This window comes from Hippocampus comes, unplaced genomic scaffold (genome assembly GCF_001891065.2).
Source record: "Hippocampus comes isolate QL1 unplaced genomic scaffold, H_comes_QL1_v1.1 scaffold248, whole genome shotgun sequence".
Lineage (NCBI taxonomy): Eukaryota > Metazoa > Chordata > Actinopteri > Syngnathiformes > Syngnathidae > Hippocampus > Hippocampus comes.
The window spans coordinates 286,921-314,677 of NW_017806277.1; the positions used below are offsets into that span (position 1 = coordinate 286,921).

At 41.5% G+C, this 27,757-nt stretch overlaps 1 protein-coding gene across 1 annotated transcript; it reads right to left on the reverse strand.

Moving 5' to 3' along the window:
• Nucleotides 1-27,478, reverse strand: LOC109507992 (WSC domain-containing protein 1-like). The gene is made up of 9 exons (XM_019857775.1): nt 27,350-27,478; nt 25,525-26,166; nt 13,153-13,267; nt 11,939-12,123; nt 8,299-8,420; nt 6,888-7,077; nt 3,520-3,684; nt 3,239-3,439; nt 1-1,421 (listed from the first exon to the last, which is right to left on the reverse strand). Exons 2-9 carry the CDS (start codon nt 25,913-25,915, stop codon nt 1,069-1,071), a joined length of 1,722 nt encoding a protein of 573 aa, XP_019713334.1. The 5' UTR covers nt 25,916-26,166; nt 27,350-27,478; the 3' UTR covers nt 1-1,068.
• Nucleotides 27,479-27,757: the final 279 nt, after the last annotated feature.

The following is a 27,757-nucleotide window of genomic DNA, read 5'->3' on the forward strand; positions in this document are numbered from 1 at the left end:
CTCTACTGTATGTATATTTGTGTGGTTGCGTGGGCGTGTCTGTGTGTGAACAGGGGCACCACTAGGGGGCAAACCTCCAGAAAATTGACAGAATGTCAAGAAACGTCGAACGTGGCCACATTGTCAGAAAGAGCTAACAAAGACTGAGAGATTGATTGCCAACGTTTTGGGGTTTTTTTTGGAATGGATTCGAGAAAGATTTACAACATCGGCAAATTCCATGACATGGCAACATATAAAAGGTGAAGTCTGACTGGATGAAAAGATATCAAAGCTGGCAGCCAAGACCTGCTCGAAAATGAAGGCGACAGACTTTAAAAAATACAAAGTAAGTGAATACCATTTCATGTAAACTCTAAATGTTGCTCTGTGCTTCTAAAAGTTTTCAGCCCAGCAGAGAAGATCCCTGACAAGCATACCACCAGCAGACCAAGAGTATGACTTTGCATCTGGTATTCATGAATTCATTCATTCATTCAATTTTAACATCTCTTAAATTGCAATGTAAATGGATTTAATGAAAAGATGCATTTCACAGCAGGAATTCAGTCCAGTCATTGCATTAAAAGTCTGCAGCATGTAGTAAATTTGAGGCAGCGGCAGATTTGCAGATCTGTATAATCTGTCTTTAGCCGCTGTCGTCTGTATTAATGTGGGTGTACGCTAAAAGAAAAATCTTACAGAGAAGTTGAGAAAACCATTTCCATCTTCAATTTGCACAATCATCCTTTTGTGCAGTCAGACACTTTGCTCGATAATCCACTTGTGGTGCCGCACACATCTTTGTGAAATCCTCTCTTAGCATTCATCATATTTGTTGCTCACGGAGAAGTGGGTCCAGCCTGCAGGCTTTTAATGCAGGCTTCAGGGTTCATTGAATGATGGCACGATGATTTGTTTTGTACCGTGTGGCTCCACTCATGGGGCATCTGGCCCTGACAAAGAAGCTCTTGGTCAAATTAACATTGGCCAGTACGTGTGTGTGTGTGTGTGTGTGTGTCTGTGTGTGTGTCTGTGTGTGGTGTGTGTTGCTCTATTGACAGCTACTTGGATGAATTTCCCACGCCATCATCTATGAATGTATTCTCTTGGAAGTCCACTGAAGTTTCTGCTCTGTAGTGCCGCATCGACAGTATGAATAAAGGTGTTAATCATTTGCCTCATGTGAGGTGTAAATGGGTCAAAATATGGCTGCTGGGCCCCTGGTCGTTTAAAGTAGCCATCTTGGTTGCTCTGAGCACAGATCAGTCGCTCCTCAGTCGCGGTGATGTTAAGGAAGGCCGTGATGAGTCGGAGCTGCGGGAGGAGAGCCCTCTGGAGCTCCTCATAATGGATCACCTGGAGGTGACGTCCAAACTTCAGCCAACTCAATGCATGGGATGCCCACCAGGGGGCGTAGCTGGAGACGAATTCTGGCCATTCTGCGGTACAGCATAACGTGGGATTGATTTGACATTCACCGTAGATTCGCAACTACTTTCATTTTATTCATTGTAGTACACAGTCGAACCTCAGTTTTCAGATGCGTTTGCGTCACATTTCTTATCAAAAGTCAGACTTTCAAAACATATGTGCATGGACACAGTTTCACCACAGTGTGGCTAATTTAAAACTCAGACTCAAGTAACAAGCTTATAACTTCACAAATTTCTCTATTTCGATAACCTGGGTATTGGCCCGGAACGAGCACTAGCACAAGTACGGTGGAAAAGGGCCATCAGGTGCCCTCAGCAGGTGCCAAGAAACTGACTCCAACGGGCACAGTCCGTCTGGAAGACTAAAACTGGTTCTCGCAAACAGCTGATGCACTGTCGATGCGCATCGCCCCATAGAGCAGACTATTGATGTGATTTACTTTACTCGCCAGCTTGTCCAGCTTTTTTTTTTTTTTTTTCCCACTGTTTGTGTTTAACGCCTGTTGCCCGTGATTAGAATCATTACAAGTTGGATCTGATTCAAACAGAATTCTCAGACTCACAGGCTACAATGAGTGAGAGTGTGGGCCAGAAGAAGTCTGTTGGCCGCCAGTTTTCCATGCCTGCATTATCATCATTAAAAGTCACTCTTCCAGAATCAATTGTGAGGCTTTTTTGGCGTTTACCGTATAATTTTCATAAGTGGCAGAGGCCAATAGGATTGTTAAAAAAAAAAAAGATCACATTTCTGAGAAAGTTAAGAAGGGTTAATCTGAAGGAATGGCCAATTGCACACAAGTTTGGGAATATATATATTTTTTTGTTTTACGACAATGCATGAAATCTCTTGATTCTTGCTTATGGTAGAACTAGGGTCTTGTTCGGAATCACCTACTTTCGATTATTTAGTGCCCTGTAGTGAGTACACTCGTTTATAAGTGCTGTCTTGATGTGTCGTGAGAATAGGTTATCCATTTTACAGTCTGCTCAATGTTGCCCAAAATGCATCTTGAAAAGTAGTGAACAACAATGATCATTAGAAAATTAAATATGTCCCAAGATGCACTGTGCTGATTTAGAAAAATTATTACATTATGGTCAAAAATTATCCTTAATGTAAGTAGAGCAACACATCATATACCGTACATATTAAATGGCTTTTTGTTTGTGGGTAATTGTATAAAATAAATTTACAAACAAAGTTTAATTTTACTGTCATGGACTGATTTGTTCACCATTTCTTACAGAAGGTAATTATGAGACAGATAATGTAATTATGTAATTAGAAACATACCTGAGAAAGGCTCAAAAAAGATTTTTCTTTCGATTGAGAATTGAAGAATTACTTCCGAATAGAAAAAAAACAATATTACTTTTTTAAATTTTTTTATTGAATGATTATTCACAGAAATGCCCGCATTTTTTTTTTCGTCAGTGACTCAGCTGTACATAGAACCACTTGACCAGGGTTCATCAACCTTTTTGAAAGTGAGAGCTACTTCTCGGGTACTGATTAAGCGCAGGGCTACCGGTTTGACAAATACTTCTGACATGAGAAACTTGCTCAAATATTGTTAATAATAATTAATGATATTCGTCCGCCGTAGGTGAACCCACCGACCATTTTGATCATTTAACAACCAATAGGAAACAGATAAATGTCACCCCTGTATTTCTCCAAGTGTTTCCATTTTCAATTGCACATTCCTACATGACTAGGAAATCAAAATATTACCCCACTAGTGAGTTTTTTTATTTTTAAATTTTCTTAGAACATATCCCGCCTGCACTAGACCGTATGGGTATGAAGAATAGAATGTTACCTTTGCTTTTCCATTGGGCATCTGAAGCGTGGCCTAAATGTCCGGCACACTTGCGGTTGAATTCAGCCATCAGGGACCGATAAGGATTCCGAATCAGCAGAATGGCGGAGTCGAACATCTCAATCTCTTTCTTTCCACTCTCATGAGTCTTGACACAAATACTGCGACCACTCCGCCAGAAGTCCTTCTCTCCTTTGAAACCTGGCAGAGGTAAACAAAATAAAATGAACATCTGTCCATCAACGGTTGTCAAAACACACCAGAAATGACGCCATTCCCACCTTTGCTGTATAAGGTGCCATCAAAATAGAAGCTGCCAGTGTAGTAGCCTGTCATGAGCTCGATCAGGTGTCGGACCCAAGTGTTGCCGGCACCGGGAAAACTGGAGAGAGCCACGACAGAGCTGGATCTCTGTGGTAGAAACATCCTCTCCTTGCACCTGGAGTCTAGGAGAGCAGTTTGTTTTTTTTTTGTGTGTTTATTTTTGTCAGGAAGCTGAAAGAGTCCTGGCTGATAAGATCTAGCTCATGTGTTCCAGGGTGAGTAAAAAAACATCTGTGAAATGATAATCCTGACGTGATCTTTTACGAGATCCTCCAGTATCAAAGGGTGGAAGAAAAAAATTGGCGTGTTCCCCTACTTCAATAATGAATGTGGCCCTGCCTGTTTCATGTTGAACTCATGCCTTTGACTCTCCCCTTTTTCTCTTAATGTCCATGGGGAGGTAAGCATTTTTTTATTGCTGGAGAAACTTTTGTTTTCATGTACAAGTTTAAGTATTTTAATACATTGCTGTGCCATATAATTTGTATTAGGGTCTGCTGGATCAATATAATTGGGGAGGAGGACATTGTTTTTGTCAGGCTTTGTGAAGTGAGATGATTCAACGCAACCAACACAAGAAATCCTGCCGTGCGTCATCAATCTTCTGAAACACAACGCAGTCGGACACCACCGTTTACACCAGTGCTTCTCAATTATTTTCTGTCATGCCCCCCCCCGGAAGAAGAAAACATCGCACGCCCCCCCCCACGACTATAAATAGTATCATTTGTCTATCACCTCTGCATAACACTGTATTCTTATTAACCTATAAGAAACCTATAAAAAAGAAAGAAATATGGACCAACTTACAACAAAGAATAGCTTTATGAACTGTAACAGAAAAGATTTAAAGTGCATCTGAAATTCAAAAATAAAATTAAATCCTTAATTAAACTGTAAACATTTTTGACTGACCATGTCAAACCATACGATACTGAAAAATAACATGAAATCAATAATAATGCATTCAAACTGATCACCAACATTAACTCAGGAACACAATATATAAAAAAAAACTTTAACCTGCAAAACAAAAATATATGAAATAATTTGTGCTGATTTTTTTTTTTTTAATCATAGATGCTGTCTGGATTAATGGCTACAATGAGCACGGTTTGCAATGCACATCTTTTCGAAGCGAGGTTTGAAGCAGGACACAGCAACTCTCGGCTCCTGCTCAGTGTGTAGCTGGGACCTGTATTTTAGTGGACTGAAGTAGCAGTCACAAAGCGGCATGATTGTTGGCAATATTGGCCACTATTTGAGAAACACTGGTTTACACTGATATACAGTGATCCCTCGCTATTTCGCGGTTCGTTTATCGCGGCTTCAGTGCATCAGGGATTTTTTCAAACATATTCATAAAAAAAAAAAAAAAAAAAAAATTCATATACATGTAGTACAGTACTGTATATGTTGCTTTATGTGACTCGCTGTTGTTACTGTATTTTGTTATTCATAAACTAACCTCACATATATGTTTAAATCTATTAGTATACAGCATTAAGTCATGTTAATTACTTCAAAATTTACTTCTACATGCATGTATACCATTAAATTTGGCCTTATAAATATTATGTACATGTACCTATATGGAGGGGGGGGGTCGCTACTTCGCGGATTTTCGTTTATCGTGGGTGGTTTTGGTCCCCATTAACCGCGATAAACGAGGGATTACTGTAGTGCATTTACTTCAAGAATTAAATACTGTCCCTGGCAAAGCTTAGCGTACAAAGGAAGCCAGAGGACTCCTGTCCTCCATTTCCTTACCCCTCTGTTCCTCAAATGTTCCACTTTCCAACGACAGTGAACTTCAGCACATTAGTGATTTGGCGTTCGACAATTGGCCTCTGCGAATTTTTAAGGTTGCCTATTAAAAATTCAGCTATTCACTCTTTTTGTGGTGGGACAAATCAGGAACAGTATTGCTTTGGTGCCATATAGTGGCATAGTTGTGCCAAAGAAACTATTTGAAGAGAATTGATGAGCTTCATTTAGAAAAAAAAAGACATGTCATTTGCCACATTTGTTGGGAACCATGAAACCCTTTTAGAGGGGGTGTCATATACTCGTGGATTATCACAATTAGCGGCAAGGCTTGGTCCCAATTACCTGTAAACAGTGGGGGTTCACTGAAATCATCAAATGAAGGCAGAGCCTTCTGGCACGGTCTTGTCATCCGGAAAAATCGAAATCTGCTGAACCACTGGAGCTCTTTAAAAGATTTCTGGACTGTTGTGAGAGCTGAGGCAGGGTGGCATGCTCGGCGCATATGCAGAAGTTCACATAAGAAGAACTCACATGAGTTGTCTATTTTGCGTAGTAAAATGTGACTGTTTTTACGCTTGAATAAAAGCAACAGCTTTATAAAAACAAGCTGCAAGTACTGTATTTTCCGCACTATAAGGGGCACCTAAAAGCATTCCATTTTCTCAAAAGCCGATAGTGCGCCTTATAATTTGTTGCGCCTTATACATGGACGTAGTGTTTTAAATGTTCTGTAAAGCGCTTTGTTACAGCGACAGCGGTTGTGAAAGCTCTATATAAATAACGCTGTATTGTATTGCCTTTAGCGTAGCTCCATCTAGTGGATGTGTAGCACAACCGCAGCCACTTTTGTAGCTCTTATTCTATGCGCCTTATAATACGGCGCGCCCTATATATGAAAACAGTTTTAAAATAGGCCATTCATTGAAGGTGCACCTTATACTCCAAAGCACCTTACAGTGCGGAAAATACGGTCGTTAAAAAGTAGCTCTCCTGTTGCAGACCAACTGTGGTTCGAAGCCGCCATTTTGAAGTGCATAAAACGATGTCACTGCACATTACGTCAAGACAGCATGTGCAGACAGAACTTCCTGGGTCGTTGGATTGACATGTATATATGATGTCTGATTAGATTTGGCCAAAGAAATATACTACCCCAGTGGATTTGTCACACAATCCAGTGAGACAAACTAAAACTATTTTAATGATAACTGTATGCTAGTGGGTGTAGTTGGCAATGGATTTACAACTGCACTCCTTCATAGTAAATGTATTTTTGAAATCTTGCTCTCACCATGTAGCTCGACAAGGTTAATCTTTTGAATAAAGCCAACACTAAAAAAAAAAAAAAAGGGGTCTCTTTGCTGTATGATTGTAATTCTCTATTGATTGGCTGCTTCATCAAGTCTCGAAGGTCTCTCCTCCTGTGTAGAATCTCCTTTTGATAACGGCTCAATCAGGCTTAGCCTTAATTTCAAACTACAGACGCCACATGCAAAAAAAAAAAAAAAAAACACTGACACAGGTTTATATATCACAGTTATAACAAATAACTCACCAAGAACAGGCGTGTGATAGACCTGATAGTAGTCCTGCCCAATCGATGTTGGAGGAGTGGAGTTACTGATGCTGTCCATACCCGTGTTTTCCAAACATCGATTTCGAGCAGACTGCTGGTCCAGACTGAAGAGAGAGGATGTCCAAGTACAGAAACAATGGGGCTTCTTGAACACGGCAAGCGGGAGCTCCTACAAGGCAGATGCACAAATGAGCATGTATTTCATGACTCATCCGGTTTATTTACAATGTATCACTCGGACCCCAAGTGGTGAAACACACCTCCCTAATATTTTCTCACACGTACATTGATAACACCAAACGTTCTATTTTGTTTTTTAAACTCATCCTACTCGTCAGTAGGCATCTCTGGAGGGGTAACAGACAACCGATCCGGAGGGTGGAGGCATAGATACATGAGGTCTGCCAGAATCTCGTTTACATATTAAATGCGGGTACCCATTTATGTTGCCTGTTTTCACACCGGCAAAAAGAAATGAAAATTCTGCGGGAACGCACGGCTTCCTGCTTTCTTTTCCATGTTTTAAAGGGAACAGGAGGAGCTGCGTTGATTGACAGCGAATGGACTGCACTGTGTTCACGCTCACAATGGCGCAAATTGCCATTTTTTTAAATGTACCGGTTTGAGCGTGTCCGTGAAATTACCAACACCCGGTCAAACCCGACTCAACAGATATTTATAGAGTGTGGTGCACCGACTTGTGCATGTTCAAAAAACAGAGCCTTCAGTGTCCAGTAACTAGGGCGAACACTCCATGGAAAACTTATGAAAAAGTTTTGCATAATTACACAGACATGCTCACTGTGATAATTAATCCCATACAGTCATGAAAAATATTTTTACACGCCATTCCATCTTTGGGAGGGGACCAAGCTGCCTGCAGGATGTCACTATAGAATTCAGATTATATCTTTCTCATTAGAGGAGGAAAAAGGCTGATCTGATGCAAAATCCCAGAAGCTCTCTTCATGTCATAGGCCAGGGGTGGGTAATTCATTCATTTTCCAAACGGGACACGCATGTGAAACAGTGGTTCAGGGCCACCCTAAAATGTTACCCGCAATTTTTTTCCTATAATAAAAAAAAATCATTATAAAAATACAAAATAAAAATTAATTTATATATATATATATATAAAATTTAAATTGTTGCCAGGGGGGGAAAGGAAAAGTCACGTAATGTGGTGACAATTTTGCTACGGTGGCCACATTGAGGACACAATACGTGCACAACAAAATACAAGCACCAAATATTTTATGTTCTATTTTTACTTAATATAGATTGTGAGGGCATGCCAAAGACTGTGGGCTGCCGATGTGGAAGTCTGTCATGGGCAAAACAAGGTTCACGACAGTGGCCAAGTCTTTAGTGGTAAGAAATTTATTCAAACCTTGTCGGTGCAAGTCTCGATGCAGGACTGTGAAGTGAGATTGGTTTGAAATGAGTGAATTGGGAAGTTGTTGGTTGTGTTGTTCCCCAATTTGAAGCAGCCTCGCTGGTGAGCATTCCTGACTGTGGCAAAAGCAAGGAACAACAAAAACACACACAAATATAACCAATAGATTTCAGTAAACTCATTTACGAACATAACTCACTATTTAGAATTAGCGATCCATCCATCATCTGAACCACTTATCCTCACAAGAGACACGGCGTGCTGGAGCCTATCCCAGCCATCTTCGGGCAGTAGGCGGGGGACACCCTGAACTGGTTGTGTGGGATTAGCTTTCAAAATAATTTTTTCTGACATAGCAGCCTTATACTCAACCAGCGGTTCTTAACCTTCTTAGAGGTACCGAACCCAACCAGTTAATATGCACATTCACTGAACCTTTCATTTGCGAAAAAAAAAAATTATATATATATATGTACTATCACGACAGTCACACGTTGACTACTAAGTGAACTAAATTTCCCACAGCACCGATTGGACAAGCAATGTAATGTGATCATCTGCAGCCAGTGATGGCCAAGCGGGCATGTCATAATTAATTGACATGTGAGTCGGGTGTGTCTTGCCCTCCATGGCAGAAGCTCCGTCGAAGCCCTGAGACCGATTCACCGAACCCCTGGGGTTCGATCGAACCCAGGTTAAGAACCACTGAACTAGACGTAGAGTAACTCATATCATTTGAAACAGAAACAGCACAATATCAAAACAACTGCAACAACCAATCTCTTTCAAAGCATTTCAATATTGTATTTGAAATCCATTCTTTTTTAAAATAAAGCCTAGTTATCGTACTTTAGTTTGTAGTTGTACTTGACTTACACTGCACTTCCACCCAGAGCAAAAGAAAACCAACAATCGAAAATTCCATTCCACTGTTTTCTAATACATTGTGACTGACAACAAACAACCATTCTCATGATCTCATATTGGCAATTCATCAATGAAGCAAACGTGCATGTTTTTAAAATGGGAAGGGAGCCGGAGTACCGTGCAAACGCTGCACAGGAAGGCCGCAGCGAGACTCAAACTCAAAATCTTTTAACTTTTGAGGTCGATGTAAGATTTGATTTGGTACATGGTGAAAAAAAAAAGGTGACCTGAACTCTTGGCTACATAGGCACACGGATGACACGCTAAATCATTGTGATCACCATGTAAACATGCGCAAACAATTTTGCAAACGCACAAATTTCAACGACTCGCAATATTTAAAACCGTAATGGGAGAGTGCTGAATACAACCAGGTGGGGAAATCGATGTGAATTATTTCCTGAGCTGAGAAAAACACTCAAGGCTTGTTTGTATGAATCCTCAATGGGCATGGCGGTCGGATAAAAAGAGATGGAACATATTTTTCAAGGATTTAAAGATGGCTCGAGGACACAAGTGGATTGAGAGGCCGAGGCTGAACTGCTGTTGAATTGCTTTGTCAGCAAGTTGACGTTGACATACTTTGTGCCGGCCCTCGAGAGAGTGCATCCAGATAGAAATATTCCTCATCAGATGAAGAAGCACACTTGTGCTTCAAGTAGGGCGACTGTGTGACAGTGTTTGTTTTTTTTTCCCAGACCAATCTGTTCAGCAGCATGCAGAGATCTTGTCTCATTAGCCTCAACTTAGGTTGCAGCGGTGATAAAAGACGCTGAAAATATGGCAAATTTAGTGGTTAGCCCGTCTCTGAGTGAAAATGTTCGACTCTCGACTGCACCCTTCTCTCCCTTAAGTTTTCTCCAAGTACACTGACTTCCCACTGTATTTCAAAAACATTCCATATTCGATTAAAATTGAGTACTCCAAACTGTCGGTGTGCGATTGTGAGTGCAGATTTTTTTTTTTTTGTCCATACTGTATGTTTCCCACCTCTCTCCTCAAGTTAGCTGGGATAGGCTGCATATGGACTCCGCTGTATTCACTGCGATCATAAAGAGGACGGAAAACAAACGGATGGTTATGACGTTATCTTTCTATTTGACGATTTTATAATTTAACCCTTTCATGCGCCCTGTAACCCGATAACATGATAAGCTGTGCACTGTAGTAGCCGCTGTCCCTGAAAGGGTTAATGGAAATGGCATGGCTGTAACAGGAAACAATTTGTCTTGTACATGTACATGCATCGCATGACATCAGCGTTGCTTGGGATATGTTTGATTTTTCACATTATTTTCTTTGTATCAAATATTAATAATTATAATAATAAAAAACAATATATATATATATATATATATATATATATATAAAATTTAAATAATTTAAAATATTCACAACCATTGAAACTGACGTATACACCTTTGTCCAATTTCGAGTATTCAGTGCACCCTCTGCGCTGTAATGCATTCGGCCTGACTGATGGAAAGGACAGCTGGCATAACAGTTTCCACCGTCAAATCTGGAAGGTACTGCAATGCCATCTGACTGGGGGGAGAAAAAAACCCTCCGTCGTTAAATGTGTGTTAAATTGCGGTACTTTCAGTGTCGTTTCTTTTAATGCTGTTCATTTTTTTTTTTTACGTGTCACAGACGCGACTTTGATGAGCCACGATATTCAGCGTGCATGTAACATGCTGTGGCTGGCGGCATGGTGATCGACTGGTTAACACATCCGCCTCACCCTGCACTGTGAGTGGAGTTTGCATGTTCTCCCCGTGCCTGCGTGGGTTTTCTCCGGGTACTCAGGTTTCCTCTCACATTCCAAAAACATGAATGGCAGGTTAATGGAACACTCAAAATTTTCCGAAGGTATGAGTGTGAGCGCGAATGGTTGTATGTCTATTTGTGCCTTGTGATTGGCTAGTAGCCAGTTCAGGGTGTACCCCACCTACTGCTCGAAGACAGCTGGCATACGCTCCAGCACCCCCAGCGACCCGTGTGACGGTAAACCAATCGGAAAATGGATGGATAATAATAATAATAATAATACATTTCATTTATAAGCGCCTTTCAAGACACTCAAGGACACTTTACAACCAAAACAAGAACAATAAAACCACAGATAAAATTATAAATAATAAAAGGAGAGATGAATTTAAACTGAATATGCGATTTTAAAGAGCGATTTTAAATAGTTGACGCCGGCAACATCGCCGTCGCGAGGAGCACGAGCCGACCCAGCCAGGCCGGCCAACACGCCATGGTCCGCGGATGGATGTTGTGGTTGGTGGTCTACATGGAAAGTTACAAATGGTGAAACAGATGTTGGTGAGTCAGGAATGGGTTAGAGTAGACCCCCACACTCACAGATTCACATTTTCGCTAATTGTTTTCCATTAATTGAAAATATTAATGAAGTCTTACATTTTTTAAATGTTTATTTGCTTTTTTTCTTGGCGCCAGACCCCATTATTTCTTGGTTTAGTCCCGCTCATTCAATTTTTCTTTCAATGCATTTAAAATGTGTGCCAATGATTTGAACATTTTCACAATGGATCGTGAGGTTCAACTGTACTTTAATTTCCATTTTTAAATTTTTTTTCCCCTAACCCGATGGTTAATTCCACTTTATTTTCATTTATATGCTCATTGTGTGCAAAGAATCAAGAAACTTCTTTTCATTTTCACTAAGGATGACTTGACTCACATTTTCGGTGACCGGGCATCTGCTCCTGCACCTTGTAAATGGAGAGACGTCCCACGCCGCCACAAGGAGAACCCCTCTCACCCCGACAGGCCAGACTACAATCCTCCTCGGCAACCTGCGGGCTGTTGATTCTGTTCCCACAGTGACATTCTGCGCCATACTCCAAACCTGCAAACTGATACCCACTAACAGCACACACCCGCACAAAAAATATATATACATATATTGATATATATCCAGTAATTATTACTAGTTATCACCCAAAGTAAAGTTGGTCGATAACCTTCAGGCTAAGTACACTCCGCAGGACATTTGTGATTATTTCAATACATCCCTTGTGTCAAATCTCCTCTCATCTAATCTATAGTACATGATGTGATCGTTATACCACATCCTCCTTTACTCATCTAGCAAATTCTTTTTTTGAGCTATAACACCTGTCATCTGTAGGCTGCTGCGACTCCTTCTCACTACTTCCCTCGTTATCCTCTGTTCTTCGGCAAAGACAGAGACCTCATCAAACCTGACCTTTACATAGTTGCGTTTGGCGCTTCCTCATAAATTGCCTTGACTTTTTAGTTTTTGCCAGTCGCAGTAATTGGCCCAGTCGGTTAACGAGCAGGATTTCAGTCGGTGTGAATCAGGAGTGAACGAGGGGCCAAGGGGCTACGTGGAGGAGGTTTGGCTGCTTGTTTGAGCAGTGAGTGGCAAATCTGCATTCATCTCAGGTGTTAAAGTCTTAAACAGAATAATTCCTTTCTTGATTTCGCTTTGAAGAAATCCACCTGCTTCTCCACGTTTTTTTAATGCAGTCATGCTCTCCTTGACGATTTCGTGAAGTGTAGCTGCTCTAGCAGCAAGCCGTTGATGTCATCCAATGAAGCTCTCAAAAACACCCACACGCGTATACACACACACACACACACACACACACACACACACACACACACACACACACACACACACACAAACACACACACACACACACACACACCTGGCCGGTTCTTACTTTTGCAACAGATCCGGCCTTATATTTGCTTCTTTCACCCCGCCTCATCTTTTACTGTCATCTAGCCACCTGGCGCTCCGCTGGCTCAACACACAGGAGGCTTTCATGAAGTAGACTGAGAGCCAGAGCATTTACTCAAACAGCAGGGCTTCTGTGGTCCCCCCCAATAGAGGCTCCATGAAAAAAAAATAAAAAAAAGCATTACCTTTCTGAGCAGGTGTCTTGACACAGAGAGCTGGTCATTTTCCGCAGGTCATAAAGCATAATTCCTCCAAGGGCTCGCTCGCTGATGTTGTGCAGGAAGCAACCAATGTAGGTCCCTATATAGATCAGAAATGGTTTTTAATAGTAATTAGATGGCTGCATCCACCATAATATCGAGCACTCATTGAGGAACGTACAATTTTTTTTTCCTTGGGTAGTCTATGACTACAAATAGAGTATTTTGATTCATAATGAGTGTCACTGCATATATCTGAAGCACACGCATGTCATCAATTCCTGCTTGGCAATGACTCCACAGTAAATTTCATTGTTGTTAAATTACAGACATACCAAAAAGCAGGGGTGCTCAATACGTCGATCGCTATCGACCCGGAGCTTGCGGACTGGTACCAAGTCGATCGTGAGGGGTGAAGAAGGGAAAAAAAGCCTAACTCAAAACATTGGTGTGTCTGTGTGTGTGTTATTAATATGATATATTTTTGTGTCAGCGCACACTGCATCCTTAGCATCCCATCAGTCTCACTTTCACAAAGTATTTAAAATGTAAAATAAAAAAGCACGTCACCTTTAACCTACGGTGGGACATGAACTGCATCACCAGAAGTTATTAGCGGTCAGCAGTCTGCAATTGAAGCTTGCAATCAGAGCTGTTGCAATACAGTATATGTATCTATTTTTAAAATTATTATTCTCATTCAAAGTTTATTTCATGTACAATTCACCGATCGCACTGACAAAGAATGGCAATCCGGAGCGCCCAGAGACGCATTTTAAAACGGTACACATGAGGTACGATTGTTAGCACGCTACGAAAGTGTGCCCCAAGCCTCCTCGTCAGGTCTCGATGAAGGTAGGCAGTGATTTCCTTTTCACAAACCCACAAACTCCTCCGTCTAGTTTATTTTTCTGTTTCATTCATCTTAGGGACCGTTATGGCTGTTGCTCATCATGGCATGCGTGTAAGTGCGTGCGTGTGTGCAGCAACAGTTTTGTTGATCAAAAAGTAGATCTTTGGTCAAAAAAGGTTGGGCACACCAGCCTTAAAGTACAGTAACTTGTTTTTCCAACAATGAATTTCAGAATTTGTAATCTTTTACAGAGGTGATGATTCTTCATTTTCAGGTCTCTGTTTGAGTTCGACATCATTCAGACAAGTGCTTTCAGGAAATAGCTACCTCATAGTGCTCTTTGGCCTGCCTGTCACCAATGACTCATTGACTAAAGATCTGTTAAAACAGGACTGCCCAAACTTTTTGGACCGAAGATGGACTTTTCGATCAACCAACCTCCCGGGATCGCCCCTTACCGCGCACGCGCGCGCGCGCACACACACACACACACACACACACACACACACACACACACACACACACACACACACACACACACACACACACACAAACACGCGCGCACACACACACACACACACACACACACACACACGCGCACGCCATGATGAGAAACAGCCTGACACGGAGGCATGCGATGCACTTTTGTAGCCTGTTCACGATTGTAGCTCACACGTACCGTTTGAAAGTGCTTCCCTCAGCTTTCTAGATTCCTATTCTTTGCCCGCGCCTCGGTGAATTGTACACGAAGCAAACTCTGGATGAGAATAATGACGATAAAAGATATAGCGCAACAGCTAAAATCACAAGCTGCAATTGCAGACTGCTGAGCGCTAACAACTTCTGGTGACTAGTGGCGGATGCTGGTCTGTCAAGGAGGGGAAGCTCAATTTCGGCCTACATCATAAAATGTGTCAGTTTTTTATACAGGAATTCTACTCTCCGTTCCTTTTCAAGAAAATGATCTGTGACCCTGTCATACCAACAAGGCGTCTTTTCCAGGGTCTTAACTGTGGTGATATGTCAGTCTGCGAGCACAAGCAACTACAATAAAACACACCAGAAATAAAATATTAATCTGTCGCTATTCATTTTCAACAAAGAGAGTGTCGCTAAGATTATTAGAAGTCTCCAGTTCAACTCAGAACAGAATGAGAGCTGAAAAATGCTCCCACGGATGCATACACCAAAAGATCGGTGATTGGCTCATTTTGCTGTCAATCAAAAAGAGATTCCGCCTCGGACAGATCATCCAATCATCATGCAGAAAAGCTGAGCGTCCGGGCCCGCCCATAAATGCCCACTGTCCATAGACTCCCAGAGACACTGAGCGTCCAATGGGCGGGACAAAACCAGCATTTATCCACTGACTCGTCTCATTTCAATGCATTGGGACAACCTACCCTGAACTCTCTCGACGCCCAGCGTCCGCGCTGTAGACGCTCAGCGTCCACACAGTTTAAAGCACAGTGAAGCTGCGGGAATGAATGAGAAGAGAGTCGCGTCGTAACCAGTAATAAGAAGCTGATTCGCAACAAAAGTTGAGCGCGTTGTAGCGCATATTTAGTCAATGACATGTACACACAATTGTATGTACACACATATATTTGATCACTTATCTTTTGACATTTTAGGGGAAGCTGGTCACGCGTCACCGTAGGTTAAATATTTACCTGCTTTATTTTATTTTATTTTTTAAATATTTTTTTGTGAAAATGAGACTGATAGGATGATTAGGGTGCAATGTACATTAACACAAAAAATATATTACTGACATGTACAGAGACAGACAAATGGTTGTTTTTTTTCTCCTCTACACCCCTCAGATCTACTTGGGACCAGTCCGACACCCTGTGTTAAAATGTTTCCTGTTCACATATCAGCATCCACTTCTTTTTCGCTGTTGTGGCCCACACCAGATGGGAGAAGCCGGAGCCAACTACTACGCCGAGTGATGCTAAATACAGCAGTATTGATAATTACAATATGAAATACTAATATCCATTTGTCACAGCGGACCGGTACGCTGTCAATTATTCCCACTCCCAATCATTCCATGTTGACACACACGCCTTTACCTTGACTTGGTTGCCTTTGTCTTAACCCTTTCATGCGCCCTGTAACCTGATAACATGATAAGCTGTCCACTGCAGTAACCACTGTCCCTGCACGTGTTAACTCTGGCACTGATGATTACCTCAAACAATACCCGCGCAGTGCTTGTAAAGTATAACGCATATGCAATGATAAAATAACATATTCGTATTCTTACAGTAATGTGAATGTATTTAGCAACAACAAAAAAAAAGAAATACCCCAGCGGATGGAATGGTTTAATGTATAATAGGCTTTGACAGACTATTACGATACACTGGCAAGATTAAGGCTCCTTCCAAAATGTCATCCAAATTCAGCCTTTGATGGTATCCTTTTTTTTTTCATAGTCGATACATAAAAGTTGTCCTTTCAAGACAGTGTGTAGCGTGAAATGTGTGTTTGTGTTTTCTTCAGTTTCTTCAGAAGACATAATTTATTATCTTTCCCCTTGGGGATGACACTGTCATATTTTTAGTCTATATGCTACGTTTTACTCATTCAAGAGCTACACGCCGTGAAGAAAAGATTTTTTGTCTTTGGGGTGCCTGCAATGCATTCTGTGTTGACTTTTAAATGTATTTCAGAAGCTCTCCCAAGAGACTTTTTTTCTAAGATGCTTTTGCTTTTAACATTTGAAGGATACGACGGTTTGAGCTTCTATTTTTTTCTTTTTCTCTGTTACTACCAACATAAAACGAGATTGCTGCCAAGGGCCAAAGAGCGAATCTAGGGTGTTGGAGAAGATAAATGGAGGGTGAAAGCATGTGGCATCAAGGTGGGGAGAAAGCAGCAGAGCTTTGAATCTTGTGGTGCCTACCATGCACCAGTATACGGAATTCATGAATTCACTTTGCGAGAAATATCAGCCAGTCAGAGCAATAGGATCTCAAAGCTCAGGTTCCACCAAGCAATACTGTTTGACACTCAAAGCTTGGGTGTTTGTGTTGTGTACGCTGCAGTGCAGTGATTGGAGAAAACTCCAGTTATGCACACAGTCGGACTGCATCGACTTCCACTTTCCACAATCCATCCGATTCTCATTACAATTTCAACAACTTACGTGAATTCACGCATTGCCGTTGAAAGCTAGTATTTTTCTTATTCCAGAAATTCCCAGTGTTCCCCAAAATTCAACATGTTCAACCAAAAATCCGCGTTCATTCCCAACGGGGACATTCAACATCATATATTCCAATCATTCTCATTTGAATTTCAAAAAAATCAGCTCATTCAATTCACCTTGGGAACAATTTTCACCTTGCCAAAAAAGCAGGATTCGGATTCTTCATCAAGAACCATTGAGATCCACCAAGTGCAAAAGTCCACGCATCCATCCATCCATTATCTGAACCGCGAATCCTCATGAGGGTCACGGGCATGCTGGAGCCTATCCCAGCTGTCTTTGGGCAATCGGCAGGGGACACCCTGAACTGGTTGCCAGCCAATCGCAGGGCACACATAGACGAACAACCATTCGCGCTCATAATCAGACAAATTAGAGTGTTCCATTAACCTGCCATGCATGTTTTTGGAATGTGAAAAGAAACCGGAGTACCCGGAGAAAACCCATGCAGGCACAGGGGGGGAAAATGCAAACTCCACACAGGAAGGCCGGATCTCTGCAACTGCGAGGCGGACATGCTTACCCTGTCATCCACTGTGCTGCCCTACCTGTAATTAACCAATGTTTACCGGTAATTTAGCGGAAAAAACAAACAAACAAAAAAACCCATCCTTTTTTGGGGGGGGAGAATAGTCTGCACTCCTGCCATGCCGCAAACGGTGTCATGTTGCGCGTCTATGCGATGCTGGCCAACACCATGAGCTTGCCAAGTCACTTCTCAGTCAGTAACTCCTCTTGTAATTTCCTCTGTGTCTGCTCATTGGGGTCCTACAGTTCACCATTGTGTTTCTGGGAATATCATTTTTTTCTATCTGAACCTGCCATCTTTCCTTCTCTAATCTTATCTAACTCTTCGGACTTTGAAGATTATGGCTCAAAATTATATGACTTAATTCCGAGGTGGGCAACCATCATTTCAGAAGTAGGGGGACAAACAACAGAAGGAAAGTCATTTTAAATCATTTTCGTTGCCTTTCGCTTTGTCATCCAGAACATTAGACACAATATCAATGTGTTACAGTCTCAACAATTGAATTTACAATGCTTGTTTGGAAAGTTTTTTGGCCCTCACAATATCTGTCTGTGTCTCTCATTTTCTGTCTGTGTGATCGCTCGTCAAGCTCAGAGAATTGCAGAAGTGTGGGGGGCATGTCCCTTTGTTCTCCTCAAATATTTCTCCGCTTGTTCTAGTTTTTGACTCAGAATCAGGTGTGCATTTGTGCGGTTTTCCCAGTGAGGTTTATCACATCCGAGGCAGTTTCCAATCATTCATGATTTTGGTCACTAAATATCCTCTGTCCTTTTTTTGGTTACCAATTTGGCCATCTATTTGGGGGTTTGGCCATCACATTCATGCTGCTTCAGCAGGTCATGCATCTTGCCTTTATTTTAAATCAAAATATTTTATGAGGATACCCTAAACACTTGCTTTGTCTTCACTGTCCCCACCTGCTTTTTGCGTCCAGTACAGATCGATGGGTCCCCAGGTGATAGATCGAGAGGAAAAATTCAAGGTGAATTAGTTTTTCTCCATTTAGAATTTCAAGCATGTGTCTTGTGTGTTGATTTTTTTTTTTTTTTTTTTTTTTGTGAGTGAGTTAGTAAAAATGTCCCCATTCGTCCATTAAACGCAATGAATTGCTTCAGTGTATTGTCCAATAATTTCAATGTCTTTCAACAACATATTTTTTTGCTTTAGTTGCATCAAGAATCTTTCTGCCAGGTCTTTTAGACACATACTGCAAACATTTGTGTCGGGGGAAAATAAGAGAAATAAATGAGCTAACCTTGGGGACCATAAAATTAATACTGTTTGAAAAAAAAATATCAAGTCAGTTTCATTTTTATCGTGCAATCACAGCAGAAAACATCTCAAGTCTTTTTTCTTTTTTTTTTATGGTGGAGCAAGGGTTGCAGCACACAGGACGAATCATGAATCTTCATCCCTTCCAAAGGCAATGACCAACAGGTACTCTTAAATTAGCTGGGAAGTGTGGAGCCAAGCGTATCGTGGGAGGGACACTCTCAAGACATCTTGAAAGTCTGAAATTGAAATTTGGATTCCTTTTGCCAAGTAATCAAAAACAGATCATTCCTATTCCTCGGTACTGTATGTGTTCATCTTTTGAATTCCAGGTGCCTCACACGTTGAGAAGCATGACAAGGAGACCAACCACTTTGGCAACAGGGTCAAGGGAAATCCTCTTCAATGAAAAAAAAAAAAAATACTCAACTCAACTCTCAACTCAACTGTATCAAGGATTAAAAAGAGACTGGTGGAGGAAGCATCTTGCATGTCGATGCATCAGTTTAGGTTCCAGTGTTAGGCCACCAACCCACCCAGCAGGCGCTTTAATCAAAATGAAGAGGCGGCCAAAGGCATTTGCAGCTGGGCTTAATGGAGGGAAGTGGCCCAAACTCTCGGACTGAATAAAAATGAGAGTGCTTGGGTCTGATACTGTGCTGCCTTCTTAAATGCTAAGACAGATGGCTGGATATGATTCTCCCCGGCAGGATTGGATGAAAAAGACGAACCATATGACCAAAGAAAAGAGCATGTACCAACCGGCACTCCCTTCTCTGTTGTTGACCACGTTTCAAATATTCCTGGCGATCGGTGATGCAAATCATCAAACCGCAGCAGACGGCGTCTCATTACATGCTGCGTTAGACCAGGTCGGGGTCAGACCCTAACCCTTGGAAACTCCAATTATCCAGCAGGTTACTAGCAAGTAAATCTCATTTGCATGTGCCAGTGAAGCTCATCGACTTTTTTTGTAAAAGAGAATATTTGCTAAAAAAAATACAAAACAAATTGTTCGTCGCTATGCTGCAACTTCTAAAATATTCTTATCATTTGTACCTTCACGCATCTCTGTATTATTTGTGACGTGAATTTATTTATGACATAAAGGCATTTTTGACTCATCGCATCAAATTATAGAGCTCCGTTTATTGTGTTAGATTTCTGTGGGTAGAGCTACAGAAAACAATACAGTATCTTTTCCATCAAATAAAATGTTTTGGCAGTTATTTTGGCACTGTGTCTAGTGGTGTAAAGATGAAGAATAAAGCAATTACCGTATTTTCCGCTCTAAAAGGCACACCTAAAAGCATTCACTTTTCTCAAAAGCCGACAGTGCGCCTTATAATCCGATGCGCCTTACATATGGGTCAAGATTTTGATTCCTTCTATTTAGTATATTACATGTTCTGTAAAGCGCTTTGTTATAGCTGCCGCACTTGTGAAATCTCTATACAGTCATACCTCGGTTTTCGACCATAATCCGTTCCAAAAGGCTGTTCGAAAACCGATTTGTTCGAAAACCGAAACCACGCTCTTTTAAAAAAAAATCTTTATTGAACACGTCTGGTCAGTAATGGAACGCTACACGAGGAAGCGTCACTTCCTCCTGTAAGGAAGTCGAGAGGAGTCAAGTGGCGCATTCAAGTGCGCTCAGTTTATTCGAGAACCGATTTTCGATCGTCATCCGAGGCATAAAAAAACTCGAAATTTTTGGTCAAAAACCGATTTGGTCGAGAACAGAGATGTTCGAAAACCGAGGTTTGACTGTATAAATAAAACTGTATTGTATTGTATTGTATTGAATTCTCTTTAGCATAGCTCCATCTAGTGGATGTATAATGCAACCGCATCCACTAGTGTAGCTTCTATTCTATGTGTCTTAGAATGTGGTGCGCCCTACATCCGAAAACAGTTTTAAAATAGGACATTTACTGAAGTTGCACCTTATACTATGAAGCGCCTTATAGTGCGGAAAATAAGGTACATGAAACACATATTAAAAAAGAAGCCCTTCTTCAAATTGATGTCAGCCTACACAATAGATGCTCCAGCAATAGTGAAACATTGCCTCAGCAAAGTGAACATGGCCAGACAAACAACAGCCTGATGATTTGGTTTTTAAAAACAAATGCAAAATAATGCCTTTACTTTTGCACTGCACATAATCCAAACCCTCAGATATGTGACAAATCATTACTCTGAGCCTGGCATTGTGTGCATGAAATGCCAATGCACTTGAGTTTTTTTATATGAAAGCAGTTCTCCCAGATTGCTAGTTGTAGAATGATGGCTTTAGTCATCCAGCACTTTCTCGACACATTCCAATGGCATCGAATCACACCTCCAGCATCGCTACTGAAATGTTTTAATCCTCCTTTCATCCCCCGTTTCTGAAATATTTTGAATCAAATGGGATGCATTGTATTTTAACACGGGGTCATGTGGGTATGACTTGGCTGAAAGCGTTATCCTTCCTGCATTCCCCCTCATTGCATTGAGGTTGCTAGGTAACCAGCAGAGACTTCACCAAGTTCCTTATCCCAGCATGAGAGCCGGCCCAACTCTTCTCTGAATACTGGGCTTTAACCTACAGATGCACTCATCGAGCTTTTTTTAAATCGCATTCTTCTAATTTTGATTTTTAAAGCGACTTACAAGGAACCCAATGATGCCTTCTTCTTTTTTTGCTTCTTTCACAAAGAACACAATCTACAAAAAATAGTTACCAATGTATTGCAAAATAAATACATACCTGTAAATAAACACATTAATTCATTCGAAAATAATATATGGTTAAAATGTAGTCATCTTTCCAGAATGTTTTACAGGATGAAAATGTTAAAGATGACGCAAGGCAACTGTTTTCGGTGGTAAATTCAACATCCTTTTCCTTCTGAATGAACGCAAACATTAAGCTAATTAAATGTAATATTTCAGGATGATTTCCATGCAATTGGCATTTGTTAGCAAGAAGACACAACTGACAAACTTAATCTAATAGCAATTGCTGAAATAGCACGTCACCAGAAATGATAAACCTTTATTTTAGAAAATTGAAATAGCTTATTTCATTAAACCCCGACAGAGAGTGGGGACATTATGATAAGCAATGTCATTTTAACATTGTCCTTTTTGCGCTTTGACTGTGTTGTATTGCTTTTCTGATTCAAATTTTACATGTATACTGAAGTTTTTAATTTTTTTATTCTATAGAGAAATATGATTCATTTAACACATCTGTACTTTCAAATTAAAGTGTGACTGGCTAAGTCAGGGGTCGGCAACCCAAAATGTTGAAAGAGCCATATTGGATCATAAAACAAAAAACAAAAAGCAAATATGTCTGGAGCCGGAAAAAATTAAAAGCCTTATCATGAACTCAAAACATGCTGTATGTATCTATATTAGCGACATTAGCCTACTATCAACATGACTAAGTTGGCTACAAAGACACAAGCATTCATGATTAAATGTTTTTTTTCCCCTGCAGTTCATCCTGTAGAGGAGGGGCGCCCAAACCTTTTTGACGGAAGAGCTACTATTCGATCAACCAACCTCCCGCGATCGTCCCGTTACCGCACACACGCGCATACGCACACACTTACACACTCATGCCGTAATGAGCAACAGCCATAATGGCCACTAAGATTAACGAGGCACGGGATGCACTTTCGCAGCGTGCTAACTATCGTAGCTCACGTGTACCGTTTAAAAATGCTTCTCTCGGCCGGCCAGATTCCCATTCTTTGCAAGTACCCTCGATGAATTGTACAAGAAAGGCTGGGGTTTTTTTTGGGGTTTTTTTTTTTCACAACAGCCCCCTGACTGACATCCTACCCTGGAAATAGAAATGTGTGTCGCAGGCTACGACGCAAATCCTCGTTGATGAAATGTTGAAATTTAATATTTATTCGACACATTTTTACAGCATTGGAAAACGTTAATAATGTTGTCGAAATCATATTGAAACAAAATAATATAGTTCTCTCACCCATATTTTTCCATTTTCAAACATTTTTGAAAAAGCTCCAGGGGAGCTAATGAGTCAGATGCGGCTCTTGAGCCGCGGGTTGCCGACCCCCGGGGCTAAGTAATCACCAAAATATTACTGCAAATTAACCCTTCCATGCACCAATAATGATAACCTGTAACCTGATAAGCTGTCCACTGTAGTAACCGCTGTCCCTGAAAGGGTTAAGTACTCGCCTACCTGCCCAGGACAAATGAAAATATCTCGTTGCCGTCTGTGTTTATAAGTGATATCACGATAGGAGTGGCTTGCGTTTTATCCCTCAGGCGATTTCACCTCCAAGCCACAATGTATCTGTGTAATTAAAGGCTGTGTTCGAGTTACACTTCTCTGATAAGAACCTTTGCCAGGTGGCAGTTATTAAAACTGATTTCTTTCCAGGCCTTGGCATTTTTCATCGGTATTACTCCTCAGTGACTCGGTAATTGTCTGCTCTCTTGAAAACAAAAATGGTTTCAGAGCTCCGGTGGGAGGCTTTTAAGAATGAGCCGGGCGAGCAAACGTTCCACTGGAGGTAATTCCATAGGATTCGTCATCTCAGCTAAAATGCTTCAAGCATTGACGGACAAAGGAGAGAAATCTTTCAGGATCAATTAAAGATGGTATTTAATTGTGCCGGCTAGGGCTGAACAGTAATTGGGAAAACATGCAATAAGGATGTTGTTTATTGCGATATCGATATGACTGTGATTTTCACCTGACATTTAAATGACATTTTTATGAAAGAAATAAATCTGTCATGCAAGAAAATAAGTAGGCTCAATGTATTCTTCGCTAATTAACCCTTTCATGCACCAATAATAACTTGTAACCTGATAACATGGTCAACTGTCTACTGCAGTAACCACTGTGCCTGAAAGGGTTAATTGTAATAACTTACTTTTTTAAAAAAATATAAAACAGGACATATTTTTTTAAAGTTATGTTGTGTAAGTAAAGCATTACATCTATTATTTAAAGTAATTTAGGATTAGTACAAATACACCTGTTTTATTATTGGACATCGATGCACATTTAAGGTCCGATTAAAGCGTGCAATTCCACATGAAACTCATCGCACATCTTTGTAACATGCATATTGCATGGACCATTATCGCAATGAGAATATTTTTTTTGACATACAGTGCAGCCCGAACACCAGCTTTTTCACAGCGGAACCTTGTGAGGGATAATTTTAAATGTCACTGTGAGGACTACAATCTTTAAAAAAATAAATAAATAAAATCGAAAGCCTCTGCATCCGAAAAACGTCCTAAACATTCTAAATGTTCGCAGGTCATGATTATCTGCTCATGAATGAACAATAAAGTCTGCTGAGAAGGTGTTCTGTGAGCCCCCTTGTATTACCGCAGCCTCGGGCTATCTTCACAGTCGGACACATTTCAACAAGAACATACAACGAACCATCTTACAATATTTCAGAGGGAAATCACCGTCTCGCTCCACACAGCAGCACAATGATATTTAAATGTCATGTGTCTTCCCTTTCATTGCATGTTTTCTACTGTAAACCAGTATCACATTTGATGAAACAAGAGAGATGCACTTTCCGTCAATAGGGCTACATTTTGGATCGACAGCAAGCGAGAGTGAGGTAAATGAGTGGTTGGGTTGCTTGGTTGCGAAGTAGACACGCAATAAAGCTAGATAATGGATTGGTAGAAAATGGATTGGTTAATTTGGTCAGATGTGGATAGGCGAATACACGGTAACATTGGGAGAGTAATTTTTACAGTGTGTTTTTATTCCTCTAACTGAGTTGTATTTAAACATATTTAAGCACAATGGCCTCCCCCGGCCACCACATCAGGAGAAAATCTTCAAAAGGGAGCAAAATCTCTTCAATGACAGTACCGGAGTCTCGACCCCCTACTCTTATCAGTGGAAAACGTGGGTGAGTAACATATGTTTGTCCTTGTCAAATAAAAGTTTATCTTGATCATTTGGTGTACAATTAATCCACTCCTCTGAGTAAAATTTACTCTGATTTTCCTTCCAATGTGGAGTTTGCATGTTTTCCCCGTGCCTGTGTGGGTTTTCTCCGGGTACTCCGGTTTCCTCCCACATTCCAAAGACATGCATGGCAGTCTGATTGAACACTAGAAATTGTCCCGAGGTGTGAGTGTGAGCGTGGATGTTTGTTCGTCTATGTGTGCCCTGCGATTGGCTGGCAAGCAGTTCAGTGTGTACCCTGCCTACTGCCCGACGACGGCTGGGATGGGCTCCAGCACGCCCCACGACCCTTGTGAGGATAAGTGGATCAGAAAATGGATGGATGGATGGATATTTGACACTTTTCCAAGTATCATTTTTACTCTGTTTACACTGGGAGCAAAACCAGCCTTTTTTTCAGAGTATGACTTTCTTAGAGCAGAGTAAAATTGACTGTGTCGGTAGGTCGGTGGAGAATTAAGTGATACTGAGTGGTTGAGTAGATGGATGGATACCTTTATGGCTGGGCTTCTTTCGATCAGGACCTGCATTCTCTGGACTCTCCGTTAATGTACCATGAAACCAGTGGCGATGCAGGTGTTGGCCTCTCAGGCCTCGGGAGGCGGGCCAGTGCTGCTCCACCTTGGCGCCAGCTCCAGATGCAAAGTGTACTGCGGCCCATCTGGATCGTGCCCTCACACCCGAGCCTGCAGTCCCAAGGGTGGTCGGAGGTGCCGCAAGCGACAGCAAGGGAGGAAACGCGAGGAGGCTTGGCTGGGATACTCGGACGTTGGAGCGTTGCATGAGCAGGATGCTGCCTGCCATGAGATAGGCGATGCCCAGGCACAGAAGCAGCATTTGCGCCCGCTTCAAGGGGCAGAGCAGTCTGGAGAGCAGCACTGCCATGCCTGCTTCCGTTACAGTCTCTCATCAAAGAGGAGGGCCATTTCATGGATTAGGTGCGAGAATGACAGATCTAGTAACCTACTTACAACTTCATAATCTTGGCAGGAGCTGCAGCATTTGGCAGTGTCACAGACATTTAGTCTCGGTCCTTCGTTGGCACACAGTCCAACAGTGCTGCTGGAACAATGGATGCGTCACGGCACGGAAGGGATTTGATATGCCGGTCTGTGGTCGCTGACTCCAGGAGGATCCTTGAGGGAGACACACACGAAGGCACATAATACAATATATGCAGCTGCATTTAAAGCAAGAGGATGTAACAGTGTTAGCAAGCATACTCAAAAAGAAAAGTATTTTCAGGAGGATGAGAAACACAGTGCATGTTGATATTTGGTTTGTGTTTGTGTCTTGCAACATCTTGCAACATCTCCCCGCCGGCATACACACACATTTTCCGTGCATTGAATATGTTTAACCTCAGTGTTTTTGGGAGAAATTTTGGTGTTTAATTGTTGAGATTTTTTTCCCAATGCATATCAGTGGGCGTCAATTATATGCAAATTTTTGGCTCTTTGTGGGTCGGTCCCAAGAGGTTGACTGTACAGTCAATAAACCAGTTATCGTATTTGTTAAAATCGCTCATCGTGTGCAGCCTAATTATTTTCAATATTATTTGTTTATTCATGAGATTGCGTTCTGTTACACAATTCCCAAAACAGACGGACGTGGTGCGATTTCATCAACCTCCCATACCATTTTTAATCTGCATTATTTTTCAGTGCAGATGTTCCATTTACTTGCAGCAGTGTTTTATGATGTGCATCTCCCCAACACTATCTCTGCAATCTGAGACTCAGGAAAATTACATCATGTAATGAAAAAAAAACAGTCTGGAAAGCGCATTAAATGTGCCTATGAACTGAGGTTTATCACTGCAGGCTGACCTCTTCCATTTGCATGCATTTGGAGATAAATTCTGTAATATTTTACACCATGATTTGAAGTAGAGATGCTTAAAATGCACTTTCAAAAGCCTTTTCTGTCCCACATCTGATTTTTTTTTTTTTTGTGAAGCCCAAAGAGATTCCCATGAAACAAAGTCCCCTTCATCTCAATTCTCTTGCTGCCTCACTTGAGCAGACACTGCACCCACAAAAAGTCGGGGTGCGGTGCTCCAGAGGACAGACGCAACAGTTTGCCGAACAAGTTAGCATCAACTCCACATCGGATACATTAAATTCGCATTCTAGCATCGTCGCTCCCTATGTTTTGTTCAAGCGGTTGGAATGACGGGAGCTCGACAGGGAACGAAGCAAACACAGAGTAGATGTACACGTCACATATTTTAAAAATAAAATCAGCAATTACCAACAATCCCTCTCCCTCGCGATTACGCAATACTTACACGGGAGAATGTTTGAACACAAAGATTACCTTGACTCGCGTGTATCCACGAACAGCAGCGATCACTTTCTTGGGTTAATGCCGTCCTGCCTCGCTCCGGTCACCTCTTTTATATAATCTCCCTCTCTTGCTCTCCGTTTCTCCCTCTCTCTCTTTCGCTCTTGCTCTCTTCTCTCTCCCGCTCTTGCTCTCACGCGCTGTGAGACGTTTACACGGCGGTAGAATGTACTGTCGGCTACCGTGTGTGTGTGTTTGTGTGTGTGCGTCTGTGTGTGTTGGGGGGGGGGGCAGTCCCATTTGCATCGACTACGTGCGCGCGTCACGGCGGCTTGCCTGTGCAAACGGGTGAGTCGTGTTCAGTAGTCAGCACAGCGTTCGACAAGGCGCCGTATCCGTCGCAGCGATCAAACAAGCTCGACGCGCCACCGACACCTCGGT

Coding starts and splice junctions, on each gene's coding strand:
- LOC109507992 (XM_019857775.1), bottom strand. CDS start 25,915: ATGGCAGTGCTGCTCTCCAGACTGCTCTGCCCCTTGAAGCGGGCGCAA. Junction 8,421..11,938: donor GATGCCCGGTCACCGAAAAT/GTGAGTCAAGTC, acceptor CTTTTGCCACAG/TCAGGAATGCTCACCAGCGA. Junction 3,685..6,887: donor CTATCACACGCCTGTTCTTG/GTGAGTTATTTG, acceptor CTGCTCTCCTAG/ACTCCAGGTGCAAGGAGAGG.